Source organism: Varanus komodoensis, unplaced genomic scaffold, assembly GCF_004798865.1.
Source record: "Varanus komodoensis strain SLA01 unplaced genomic scaffold, ASM479886v1 scaffold2, whole genome shotgun sequence".
Lineage (NCBI taxonomy): Eukaryota > Metazoa > Chordata > Lepidosauria > Squamata > Varanidae > Varanus > Varanus komodoensis.
This window is the reverse complement of record NW_025335568.1, coordinates 31,125,729-31,139,833: the sequence shown is the minus strand read 5'-3', so window position 1 is coordinate 31,139,833 and position 14,105 is coordinate 31,125,729. Positions and strand designations below refer to the sequence as shown.

Below are 14,105 nucleotides of genomic sequence, written 5' to 3'. Positions count from 1 at the left end.
TTCCATGACTAATGACCAAATCTTGGATGCCACTGAAACAATTTCAGCTCATTAAGGTTTCAGTCCTGCCCATTCTTCAACTCCACTGAATTTATGGAATTTATATCAGAGTAAACATGACTGCTATACATTGTATAACCTCCTGCTCTTCTCCCATTTTCATATCAACCCAGAGGAATAAGGAATTTCAGCTGCAGTGCACTAAGGAATTTTACCAAGAGTTTCAGGCAATCTTTTTCACAAATTAATGTGTTTTTTCTGAGAAACAAGTGTGATCTTTTTATTCAATATACCAAATAGATGATCCTGGATATTTCTGGATTAGCAGCTTCCTTACAGAGCAATCCTACAGCTGTGTTTTCAGAAGTAAATTCCACCGACTTCACTGGAGTGAGCTCCCAAGTAAGAAAGTATGGGGTTGCAGTCTTAACGACAAAGCAATTTTAAGACCATTTACACTTTATTGCTATTTCACATTAAACTGTTTGACTTCTAGTGACAAGTGTATTTAATTTAATTGATCAAGACCCATAAATTAAGTAGAACATACTTCGGCTGCAATAGGAGTACACCTAACTAAACTCAGTGGGAACTACTACTAAACAGACCTCTGCCTGGCATTGCACTGCTAGTACTCTAAAATATTTGACTTTCTTGTTTGCTTGCTGAGAAACAGGATTTTGCACTTTTAATGTAACATTGCCTCTGTACATGTATATAGTGTGAGGGAGCTAGTAAGATGTTTTTACTTACCTATTTTTGCAAGGGAAGCCAAGAGTATCCAAAGAGTAACTTCATAAGGGATTTGCACATATTCATAATCCACTGTAAACACATGCAGGTGCTGATCCCGGCCCGATTCCGTGATATCCACTGGGTCATCATTCGACAAAGAGCTGGTGTTCCTATGTGGTAGTTTCACATATAGAGTAGCCATACAAACCTCCAAGGTTGACAGCACAAGCACCCAGCTGAGAATATTTGGATGCACAAGAAGCTGAATGCCCATGCTGCAGAGAAAAGCTTCTTCTTCTCTTCTTATGAAATGCAGATTTCCATCCTTAGTGTCCCAGCTATAGGCCTAGTTTGTGCCTGGCAGCTTTGGTAGTCCCAAACACATCTTCTTCAGGTGCTGATGGAAAACTAAGCTTTACCTGGAAATACAGGTATGGAGAGAGGTTCTCCCCAGACTTTTGCAATTCACAGTTAGCAAAACGTCCAACTGTCATCTCTCACCACGTTTAAGAGGAAAGAAGAAGTAAACATTTATGCTCAGTGCTACTACATTTAGACTGAGAAGGCCATGAAATTATACAATGGACTCACTCAGTTGCTAGAAATCCGAAGACAGAGTCAATTGCGCAGGTCTTCCTCCTATAATTGTTTGTTCCAGGTTTGCCTAAGCTCAATCATTTCTGACTTTGTAGCAAACTAGTTCACATAGGTTTGTGTGTCAATTATTATGTTAGAGACATCTAGTGGATGCTCACAAGAACAGCATCCAGACTTCAATTCCCCAAAAAATGTGCAGATGGTTGGGAATAACATTTTTATTTATGTTCTCTTATTGTACATGCAACAAGGTGAAATTTCAAGTACTCATGGCAACCCAGTTCTCTTTAATAAATTGCCACATACAAGTCCACATCCCCATGTCTTCACTGACCTGTGTTCATCTGTGATCATTTTGGTTTTACTACACAACCATTTAATACAAGTGTCACAGAAATTAGAACTCACTGTCATGTGTTGCATTGTGATCATCATTCAAAAACCACCCTGTCACTTTCACATCTCTGAAAGACTCCTGGACAAATTTTATGTGTTTGAATGCAAACTCTTACTTGTTTGTTTGATAGATTTAAACCCCATCATTCTACCAAACAGTGAAAGTCAAGGGGGCTTACAAAAACAACTATTTTATTTTATTTTATTTTATTTTATTTTAAAGTTTTTATATGCCGCCCCAATATTAAAAGTCTCTGGATGGCTTACAAAACAAACAAACAAAAACAAATATAACTTAAATATATTTAAACAATAACATACCTTAAAATAAATAAAAACATAGCAATCAGAGAATAAAAACAGCACCCAATCCATAGAATCACTTCCAGTACAAAACCATCACTTACAGTCTTTGCTTGAAATGAGAAGGATAGCGCGTGCAAACACGTGCACACACACACACACACACACACACGTACAGAGAGAGAGAGAGAGAGAGAGAGAGAGAGAGAGTTAAGGGGGAAAAGAGCCCTCTGGAAGTAGCTTCTGCAGTAGCCTCTGGAACAGATTTCCATGGTATGCACTAGGTTTGCAAGTTTTCAGAAAAGGTTACAATATTTGCCAACCGCTCCCCTTTCATATATCCTGGTTTGTAATTATCTCTGCTCTGTGTTTCCATGAACTCTGCCACCCATCAGGGATGGGTGATGTGATAGGAAAACTGTGTCAGAGTATTCATTAAAATAAAGAGAAGTGAGCAGAGCAGGAAGGGAGTGCTAAAAGGCCTTTAAACATGTGATATGCTTTATGGAGAGCATCCTAACAAGTTACATTGATTTTCCGTGAGGAAAAGGTATAACAAAATGTGTTGGGCATGTCAGAGAGATCTCTCCAAAGTCTTCCATATCCCTGTTGGAGGCTTCAGCTCATGAAGATATTTGACCAATAGGTTTGCGTGTTTGTTGAAAGCGTTACTCAGGCATCCTGGTTCTTCCCATCATGATGTCAGGGTGCACTGTGGTGCGCAGCAGTTAAGCCCTGTTCAGAATTTGTGGTACTACAAAATGTATAATTGTAGTACATGGATATACAACTTTCTGGTCCTCGTTTCTGGTCCTTCCCACTCCTCCTGTCCACTCTCTTGCTGAAGAAACCTGACATCCTGCATTCTGTTAGCTTGAATTATCAGTAAAAAAGAGATAACACTTACTCTAAGGACCTGTCATAAAAATCACATCTTTAGGTCTTCAGAAGTAGGCAGGTGCCTTCAAGCACTGGTTCCTGGGGGCATTCCAGAAATGGATCACAGAGCCCATCCCTAGACCATTTTTTCCATGGGTCTTGGTGACATCTTTGGTTTTAGTGGAGCTAACTAATCTTGTACAGAATTTAAGTATGCCCACTGGGCTAGCTAGCCCGATACTCAAATTGTCAATAGCTCTAAAGCATCAGGAATAGGGCTTTTCTAATCCTACAATTCCATAACCTTTTACAGCAATGGAGAAGCTTTTCTGTGCAAAAACCACAGCTCATCCTCTGAAAAATTTTCTGTGGAGGAAAGTTGTTTCCCAGATGATGCTCCATTCCATGAAGCCTTTCTTGTTCAGGCATTTATTGTGCACTCCTGAGTCTTCCTGCCCAGTATTTTGTGGGTGCTTTGCATGACATCATCATCCTCTCCTGTTCTTTGCAACAGTTTTTGGTTTCGTTTTAATCACGGGAAGATTGGTACTGACAAAATGGAACCCTAGTGTAGTTGTGCAATGCTGCTATACTGCAGTGCCACCTAAAAGTTATGTGAGAGAACACATAGAAACTTAAAGTAGGGAAGGAAAAGGAGTCTGGGGCAGAGGGTACTGGTCTTCTTTCAATCTCACAAAGAATCCAGACGCAGAAGCCTTAGTAAAGTGGCAGATTTCACAGAAAAACACATTGTCCAGTTTAAGTGGGGGAATGAAAACCATTTGTCCTGAGCTCCTCTTTTATGTTTCACTGGCATGTAATACTGCAGTTTTTTCCAAAATTGCTTATTAGCAGTGGGAGAACTAGCTGTTTTCCAAGTAATCCTGGGCAAAATCCTGAGAGCTTTCTTCACCTTTTGAGGTAACGATTCTGGCTTCTGGAAAGACTCAAACTGAATCAGGATGAGTTTTATAGTCTTATCTTCCAGCACAGCATTGACTGCTGCTTCAAGTTCAAAGAGGGCCTGTTCGTTTTTGACATAGCTTGTGCTTAAGATCATTATTGCTCGCCGGCTCTTTTTGATGGCATTTACAATATCATCAGTATATGCTGAGAAAAGAAATCATATTTATTAACAGATTTTTACTTATTCTATTAAAGTTCAAGCCACATCTACTTCTAGACATAGATACCAGGACATTATATAGGGAAGAAAATAAAAATATCCATATAAGATTAATATAATAATAACCAAGTAATATTTGAGAGATAATGAACCGCCCCCAAAAAAGAATTCCAGCTGTTCTGCTATTTAACCCCCCCCCCGCCCCCACTCTATGAATTCTTATACCTTGGCATTTAGTGATTAACATTATTAGAAACTTGGTTAATGGACTCTGATTGAGGACAGTTATTCTGGGCTTCTGAAATGTGCAATGTCCACCTGCTATGTGTAAAGTTTGTCTTTGATTACTTCAAGACAGGAAGATCCACCCTCTAACAGTCTGAGGACCAAATTCAGTTTGGTGCTGGGGCACTGAACGAAAACAGACAGGGTCTAAAGATTGAAAGTGCAATTAGGACAGGCGCCTTGACTTTTTAGAATGCAAAAAAAAAAAAAAAAAAAAGCATTCCTGTTCCAAAGCCAGGAACATGCCAAATGATTGCCAGTTAGGGGGAAAGGGCATGTGGCTGGATTTGACCGACAGCCTGGTTTTATGACAGCAGCTCTGTGGATGTCACTAGCTGATAGATATAAGAAAGAATAGTGGATCTTTCCACAATATGGAAACTGGCACCATATGTACAGGGGCACCCATGAAGTATGAATCCTGGTATCTTTTTTCATCAGTTTCTTACCAGCTAAGATACTGGATAAAAAATATCTGACTTTGGTTGGCAATTGAAAACAGCCAGCCAAGCAGAAATTCATTGCCCTTGCCTTTGTGCACAGCAGAATTTTTGGTTGAAAAAAGGATCAGAGACTTCTTAGCTATCTGTGATTGTGGTTCTCAGTTGTTTGATGCATACTGATGCAAGAATCTGACAGCCCAACTAAGCTTGTGATGACTCATTTTGATAGCAATCAGAACTCTTGCGGCACAGTGGTCAGAGCGTCAGATTAAGACTCAGGAAATCCAGATTCTAGTCACCCCACAGCCAGGCCTCATTGATCCTCCACCTCATATATCTCTTAGGGTTGTTGTGAGGCAAGGAGGAGATTGTTTATGCTGCCTTACAAGAGGAAAAATGACAGGGTATACATGTCACCACCCCACACCATGACCAGATGGTTCCCACACTTTTGTGGGTGGATGGATGGATGGATGGAACAGAAGGGATTCTGAGGGGGTTGCAAAAAATTTAAACACAAACAGTAGTCCATGATTCCCCACATATGCACACATGTGGATGCACACACACACACACCTGTAGATGTTGTCTATATAAATGCCTACACTGCCTGAAAGCAGAACAACCCATGGTAGTTTGAATGTCTCAAAAGTCACTGCCTTATAATAGACTTGGATCTAGAATTGATCAAACCCTCTACTGAATCTGAGCAGATAGCCAACTTGTCTGGATCATTAAGACAAGCCACCTGAGAGGGGTTGCTTAAAAAAAAAAAGCCTATGGAGTCTGCAATACTCCACATAGCATTTGTGTAAGGTTTTGTAGTTTCCATTGTGGGGTATTATTGACTCCTTATGCATTCAATAATACCCCAGATACAAATAAACCATGATGATGATGTGCTAATTGTGTCATGTTTAAAATCTTCAACTGAGCATTGAATGCTATGGCATTCATGGAATATATTTGACCATGATATTAAGCACTACCATCTAGTTTGCGATCAACAGAAGGCTAAACACATTTTTGTTTTTTACAGTAGCTATTATTATATTAAGTTCTTACCTCCTCCTGGAAGGATGTCCCGTTCAGAGAGACATAGCTTATATCCATATTCATTTTCTAAAACCTGAGGGAGAAACTCTATGGCAAACTGTTCCTCATTATATAGTTCTTGATTTGCTTCAGGGGTTTCTGGTTTTGCATAGGACACGAATGCATCAAATTCCTTGCAATCTAAAAATAAAAGAATTTAAAAACATACAAGGATGAAGCAAGCATCCTTTAAATAAAGAAGAGCCAAAAGAGGAAAAGGAGGAGAAATTATTCTTCCAAAATAGTGGAACATAACTGTGGGCGAGGGATGTCTTTTGTGAATTCTCTTCTCTGCTCTCAACCACATTAGAGGAAAGAAACTATAGAGCTGGGAAGGAGAGATGCTAAAAGCACCTTAGAAAATAGTTTTGAACTTTAAAGGCAAATTAAATTTCCCCACCCTGTCACTGCATTCCAGTGGACTGGGATCTCTGTTCAGACCTCACTGTAAGCAATTAACCTAACAGCCACATCTGCATAAGCTACACTAGAAGACCAGTGTAGTGTCAGGTTAGAAGGCTGAATGAACCGGAGCTGTCCTTCCAGTCTCTGGTAGACACATAAGTCCTGGTAGAAAAGCTTAACTTTAGAGAAGCTTGCTGCGCTCACATTCCAGTTGAGAGTCAAAAACACATGCCTATATTAGCTCCACATTCTTACCACCAACAATTAAGACTTAGAAGAGAAGCTTCTGGGCAAATTTGGGAATGACATATTGGGATCTCAGAGAGGTTGGAGTTGGCCCATAGGCCTAAACTGAGACCGCTGCTATAAACCTTCTAAGTGACCATGGGCTAGTGACTCAATAAATATAGACTGCCTTACAGGAAAATATGTATGAAAACAGAATGGAAATGAGGGCTTGAGCTGATTGGACATAAGTAAAGAATCTGTCCCACACTACATGTGGTATGACAGCTAAGCTCCCAAAGTGGCAACATCTTGTCTTTAGTTTGTCTTTCTTCCTAACTGGGGAGGTGCTACAAGGAAGGCATAGGAATGGGGAGGACAAATAAGTGTCCCAGAAAACTTCCTTGTTCATCTACTGAATGCAAGAAAATCAGATCATGGGAAGAGCCCTGCTAGACCCTCTAATCCAGCATTCTGTTTACACAGTGGCCAACCAGCTCTCCAAGCTGCCAGGTGGCCATGGCGGAGGACTGCTCCCAACCATGTGGCTTGCATGGGCTACAACCCAAGTAGGGTTGAAGCAAAATAGGCCATGGTGGTTCCTCCCCATTGCATTGCCAATGAATTACAGGTGTGACTAGCAGGGCAGACCTCATATATTGAGACAAGAGGAAAATAGGGTAGCATCAAACAGCCATTCCCACCATCAATGTGCTCCTGGCCCTTTTGGTCAAGCATCCAGTGTTGCCTTGGGACAGTCAGGATCTTTCCTGGCCTGGAGCAGGTCCACCTGCCCAAGGCTGAATATGGGCAGGGTCCTTTTCACCTGCCCTGACAGTGCAGCCAATGCTTGCACCGGGGTGTGCTTAACCTGCACAGCCCCATAACATCCTAGCCATTCCTGGAATGTATGAGGATGTTTACAAGCCACCCTCATGCCATACTGGATACTCATTGCCATAGTCCTAGACTGTCCTGATGTCCTCTGGGTCTGCAAGGGTAACTTGCAGGGTAACCCAGTATATTCTAGGCCATGGAGTCTTCTTGGTCTTGGCCACCTAGTCCCAGTCTTAGAGATAACAACAGGGATGCATCAATGTTGAGATTTGTTTGGCCCCGGGAAAACTGCCAGCCAAGTCTATTTCTCCACCTCAGTTTTGAATGTACAAGGATGGAAATAGAAATGTGTGTTGCCGAAAGGACAGGGAGGGATTCCACACTTATTAGCATAAAATATGCTGTCTTGTATATAAACAGATTTTCTCTGAGCTCTTCAATGTGTATTTCATCCCCACTCTCTCCTTCCTGGTGCTTTTTCATCTTCAGCTTAACTTTGCCTCATTTTCTCTGGAGATCTTACCTTCAGTGCTCTTCACATGCCCTATTGGCCTGAAACATCTTGACTGATTTTTACCTGAACTACCTGAATCATGTTACCAAAGCATTGCTCAAGGTATCACTAGTATAACCCAACTGTCACCTTTTCTTTGCAGCAAAGATACTTGTGCATTTTACAATTATTCAATGAGAGGGGCTTTTAATGAATTTATCCTCCGGTTGTGTAAAGTTTTTCCTAATGCATTTTTCCCATGCAGCCATGGGCGAACTTTCAACCCATGCAAGACCTTTTCTACAAAACAGATCAGAAAAGTATCTTCTCATTCTTTTGAGAAAATTAAATTTTTATCCTTAGCAACACCTAGAGATTACTTACAAATAAAAAAATTAAATACACTCTTAAAGTATAATTTTAATTAAAGCCATAATCCTAAACATACTTACTTGGTAGTGAATCTTATTTAAATCAGTGTTAGTTACTTCTAAGTAAATATATTCAGGACATGTGAAATGTTTGCCAAGGTTTAACATATAAGAGAAAACTCAAATCTGCTGTGTCACCCAACAAACTTTTTTCTCTGATTTCTCTGCCTCCAGGGTTTTCTTGGGGAGATAGTGCTGGGTGAGGAATATAATCTACATTTTTTACAATTCTAGTCATCAACTGCAGAAGTGGAAGGGTATTCCAATACAATTCTCAGAGGGGCCAGAGAAAAGGGTTTTTAAAAAATGAGGAATTGGGCATTAAATGTAAAGGAAGAGATGGCAGTGATGCAGCCAGTGTTGGACCTTGGGTTTCAAGTCCATGGCCCCATAATCCAGTCCCCTAAATAGCCACTAATTAGCACCCCCCCAAATAGGAGAGTGGCAGGCAAATTCCATTTTATTTCTGCTGCCATGATGGTGATATGGTTTAGGGGGGACTAAAATACAAAACGGCAGCTGTTTGGTGCAATTATTATTCAGCTGTTATTCTAACACAGCAAAACTGTAGAAGCAGCTGTAATGGAATGGCATTTGGGGTGGGAGAAAAAGGGAAGTGTTGGTTGCATACTTCTCAAATGCAATTCACATGGGATGCCCCATAAGATCTTTTGCCTAAGTGCAATGTTTTGTTTAAAAAAACAACTTTTGAAAAAGTTTCAAGATTTGTTATATCATCCCATACCACCCTCATGGCCCGCTGTGACAACTTTGCCCAGCACTTTAAGGAGAAAATCGCTCAGTTTCATCACGAGCTGGACTCCATAAGAGATTCATATCTTCTAGGGGAGGTGCCAATGACTCCGTCTGGTCAGATATTATTGGATGAATTTCAGTTATTGTGGCCTGATGTGGACAAGGTGCTTGGACAAGTACGTCCCACCACCTGTTTACTTGACCCTTGCCCGTAGTGGCTGCTGACCAAAGCCAAACACGGGATTGGTGCCTGGATCCTGGAGGTCATTAATGGCCGGGTGCCTGCTCCTTTAAAGGAGGTAGTAGTCAGGCCGGTCCTAAAGAAGGCGTCCCTGGATCCAGAGATGGCCACCAATTATAGACCGGTGGCCAGCATCCCGTTTTTGGGCAAGGTGTTGGAATGGGTGGTGGCAGGACAACTCCAAGCACTCTTGGATGAAACTGACTATCTGGACCCATTTCAGTCCAGCTTCAGACCTGTGTATGGTACTGAATCTGCCTTGGTCACCCTGTATGATGACCTGTGCAGGGAAAGAGACAGGGGGAGTGCGTCCCTGTTGGTCCTCCTGGAACTCTCAGCAGTTTTCGATACCATCGACCATGGTATCCTTCTGGATAGGCTAGCGGGACTGGGAGTAGGAGGCACTGCTTGGCAGTTGTTCCACTCCTACCTTGACAGCCAATTCCAGAAAGTGGTGCTGGGGGACTTTGGCTCTGTGCCATGGCACTTATACCATGGAGTACAGCAGGGGTCCATTTTCTCCCCCTTGCTATTCAACATCTACATGAAACCGCTGGGAGAGGTCATCAGGAGGTTTGGACTGCAGAATCATCAGTATGCTGATGACACCCAGCTCTACTTCTCTTTTTCAGCCAATCCAGGTGAGGTAGTGGCGGCACTGAACTGGTACCAGGCCTAAGTAATGGGCTGGATGAGGGCCAATAAACTGAAGCTCAATCCAAACAAGACAGAGGTCCTGTTGGTGGGTGGTTTGAGCCCTTGGGTAGGTGACTCAAACCTTGCCCTGAATGGGGTTGCATTCCCTCTAAAAGACAAGGTCCGCAGCTTGGGAGTGCTCCTTGACCCAGAGCTGTCCATGGAAGCTCAGGTGACTACAGTGGTGAGGAGCACTTTCCTTCAGCTTCAGTTAATCCATCAGCTGCGTCCCTACCTGGAGGACAATTGCCTAGCGACAGTGATACATGCACCGGTTACTTCCCAGTTGGATTTCTGTAATGCGCTCTACATGGGGCTGCCCTTGAAGACAGTCCGGATACTTCAGATGGTGCAAAATAGAGCAGCCAAGTTGCTGTCAGGGACTGGGCGTTATTCCCATATAACCCCAGTCCTCTATCAGCTTCACTGGCTTCCCATTGAAGTCCGGGCTCAATTCAAGGTGCTGGTTATTACCTATAAGCCCTTAATGGCTTGGGACCTGGATACCTAAAGGAACGCCTTCTTCTGTATTTGTCCTCCCGCCCCCTGAGATTGGCAGCAGAGGCCCTCCTCTGGGAACCCTCCGTGAAAGATATTAGGAGACAGAGTACCCGGAGGAGGGCCTTCTTTGTGGTGGTGCCCCGTCTATGGAATGTGCTCCCCAGAGAGGTCCTCCTGGCGCCATCATTATATGTTTTTTGGTGCCAGGTTAAGACCTTTTTATTTAAAAGGTTAAGACCTTTTTTCTTTCTTTCTTTCTTTCTTTCTTTCTTTTTTTGCTTCCTTACAGTTAATAGTTTAAGTTACTGTGCGACTCAGCTGTGTGAATTTTGGTTCACAAAGCTTTGTTTCATCTTTATCCACTGGCATGCTTGCTGCTTCAGGATCCAAATGAAAGAAGCACTTGCCTCCTGGCAAGACACCATCTCATCTGGTGGCCATCAGCACCTCTTGCAGCTGAGAATGCCAGAAATTATACATATGGAACCTCTGGCCTGGGGGCCATATTTGCCCCATCTGGGGCCGCAGTCCAGCCACCTGGGTTCCCCCACTGAAACTCCCTTTCTCTTTCTCCTCCCTTGGTTGTTTCCAGGGGTTTGTTCAGTTCCCCTGCTCCCACCACCATTCTAAAGGGTTGAAATATATCTCCTGCAATATATTTGTTTTTCGGTGCCAGGCTAAGACCTTTTTATTTCAACAATATTTTAATAACTCTTAATATTAGCTATTTATGTTTTAATATGCAACCAGGGTGGATCTGGAATTTATTTGAATTATGTTTTTATTACTATTTTTATTTATTTATGTAAGCCATCCTGAGGGTCTACGGAAGGACGGAATATAAATATTCTAAATAAATAAATAAATCAATTCGAGCCATTCTGGAGGAAAAAGGCAGCCCAGCTGGCCACTGCCCTGCACTGCTGGAAGCAGCATAGGAAATCTACGTTAAAAGAAAGAAAGTTACTTTCACCTTTACTGATGTTGACCTTCCTTTGAAAGGGTTCAATTTCATCTATCCCTTCTTTATTTGTTTTCCCATTTTCTCCCACCCAAATCTACCTCCTTTCCCCTTCCAAAAGGGGGGAAAAAATGGGGGGGGGGGTGAAAACCAGACATTTTGGAACAGCTCCGGATGGACTAAACATGCTATTTCCCTATTTCACCTTTGCAATGTCCCTGTAAGGTAGGACAGGCTGAGATGTAGGGATTGGTTCAAAGCAACCTAGTGGCTTAAGTTGGACCCTGAACCTGTCCCAGTCCAGTACTTGATCCACAGACACGACCCTGAGAGGGCAAATGTCCATACCCTGCCTAGCAACACGTGTACAGCTGTAGCTTTCAGAAGTGTGAAACCTTAAAATGGTTTCCTGCAAGTTCTCCAGAAACCAGCCTTTCTTCCTTTGACCAGCAGAGGTCACTGCAAGACAAGAGATGTAATTAGCCTCACTCACCCAGGGCCAACTGCATCAGGGAGAGAAAAGCCAGTTTCTCGGTTGTACCAAAGACTGATTTCATATAATAAAACCTTCTGGCAGGAAACCTTTCCTGACACGTGAAAAGCACAGTCCTGCGCTGATGTATGCCAGCAGAGAAGGGAGGGAGGAAGGGAGGAAAGAAGGACGGACGGATGGACAGACAAGATCTCCCTGGGCTGGGCTGCCTCTCCATCCAGCTGAGCTCTTATCCCGAGCAGACAAGAGGAGAACTGCTTGAGGGACAACTGCTCACCACCACTAGAATTGCAATATATTGCTGAAGATGGAGCCTCTGGGTTCAATAGGGGCATGCTAGGTTCACGTTCATGCTTGTCTGTGAATCTGGGTTAAGAGGCTTTGAACGATTCTCTCAAGCCAACTTTCCTAACAGCTCTGTCTGTTGTGAAGTTAAAAATGCCAACTAGGTTGCTTGAACAGACAGCAGGAAAGCAAACATTTACCCAGGGACAAGTGAAGACCTTTACAAAAACATTTCAGGCTTTTTAGTATCTATGCACATTTAATCTACTGATTTTAGATCTGCTGTAAACTTCAGACATGCTTTTACAGGACAGCAAGATTTAGCTTGAGAACAAGGCAAAATTGACTTAATTACCGCTCTATAGCAGTTTGCTGCCAAAATTCAGTGGCCAACCCACTTTTTTTTGCTACCACTGTGGGGCATGGGGGGATTCTGTAGGGTGCTGGCAAAAGTGGTTGCCAGGCTCCTTCCACACTTGTCCACCTCTGTTGTAAGGTATCCAGAAAATAAATACTGTTATTACATAGCATACAACTACTGTAAAAAGAAGAGAGAGAAGAAAGAGTAGAAGTAACAGAACGAGATTCGATAAGGACAAGCACCAAGTTCTCCAGCTAGGAAAAAGAAACCAAATGGATTGACACAAGATGGGGAATACATGGCTCAATAGGACTGAAAAAGAAAAAGATCTGGGAGTAATTGTGGACAATTGTTGGCTAAACATGAGCCAACAATGTGATGCAGCCACCAAAAGGGCAAATGCTTAATGCATTGGAAGTATTACTTCCAAATCACAAGAAGTAGTAGTTCATCTATACTCCTCACTAGTCAGACCTCATCTGGAATAGTGTGTCCAGTTCTGGGCACCAAGACTTAAGAAAGATGCAGGGAAATGAGAAAGGGTGGGGCAATGGAAATGCTCCAGGATTGGGAAACCCTGCCCTATGAGGAGAGACTGAGAGAACTTGGCATGTTCAGCCTTGAGAAGAGTGAGGAGGGACATGATATCCCTGTGTAGGTACCTCAAAGGCTGTCACGAAGAGGAAGGTCAAGATCTTGCTGGTGCCAGAGTGTAGGACACGGAATAATCAAGTCAAGTCTCGACAACCCAGATTCAGGCTGGACATCAGGAAAAGCTTCCACACTGTCAGAGCAATACAACAGTGGAACCAGCTGCCTAGAGAGTTGGTGGGCTCTTCCACACTAGAGACATTCAAGAAGACACTGGGCAGGCATCTGAGTAGGATGGTGTAACTTGGTATCCTGCAACAGCAGGAGGTAGGACCCAATGGATGTCCAATTCTACTATTCTATGATTCAATGAAGTTGGGTTGGGTTGGGTTGGTTTTTACAATAGACCACTGATTATGTTGTACATTTTCTTCCATTTCTGTTAATAAGGCTTTAAAAAACTATTTCCAAATCCTGCAAAATGAGGCAAGAATAGAAAAAATAAGTATGCCAGTACTATCTACAATCTTTTTTTTCCAACTGTCCTCTAGGTCCTTATCTCTGAGTCAGGAAGTCAAGAGAAATAAATATAATATTGTATTCTTATGACTAATTGCAAGGCCACATTATAAAACCATACATTTCTCTTATGTGAATAAAGTGCCACTTAACCTTGACTTTAGGCATGAAAGTGGGCTGAAATAAGTAAAATAAATGTAGAGATAGTGACCTTAATCCTTCTTCTGAGTTTTTGTTTTCTTAGAAACCTTCTGGCATTTGAACCCACTCCATTTCCTGAGTTTGTTTTTAATCAGCTACCCTCTTCTTCAGCATAGTTGTCATTGCTTCTGTCAGCTTTCCTTCTGCTAAGTTCAGAGACCTTGCTGTTTGAACCACATCTCATGAGATTTCTCTGATACAAAGAATCTAAGGAGAGCCAAGCTGGATCAGAGCAAAGGGGAATCTGGTC

The 14,105-nt window shown here is 42.4% G+C and overlaps 1 protein-coding gene across 3 annotated transcripts in view; it reads right to left on the bottom strand.

Moving 5' to 3' along the window:
* Positions 1 to 1,535: 1,535 nt before the first annotated feature.
* The window catches only part of LOC123022987 (interleukin 18 receptor accessory protein), a 28,451-nt gene continuing 15,881 nt past the window's right edge, over positions 1,536 to 14,105 (bottom strand). For all 3 annotated transcript variants that reach the window (XM_044429225.1, XM_044429226.1, XM_044429224.1), the window contains 2 exons: positions 5,830 to 6,000; positions 1,536 to 4,020 (listed from right to left, as the gene is read on the bottom strand). In XM_044429225.1, the coding sequence (XP_044285160.1) occupies positions 3,602 to 4,020; positions 5,830 to 6,000 (590 nt within the window). In that variant the 3' untranslated portion in view covers positions 1,536 to 3,601. The remainder of the gene's footprint in view (positions 4,021 to 5,829; positions 6,001 to 14,105) is intronic.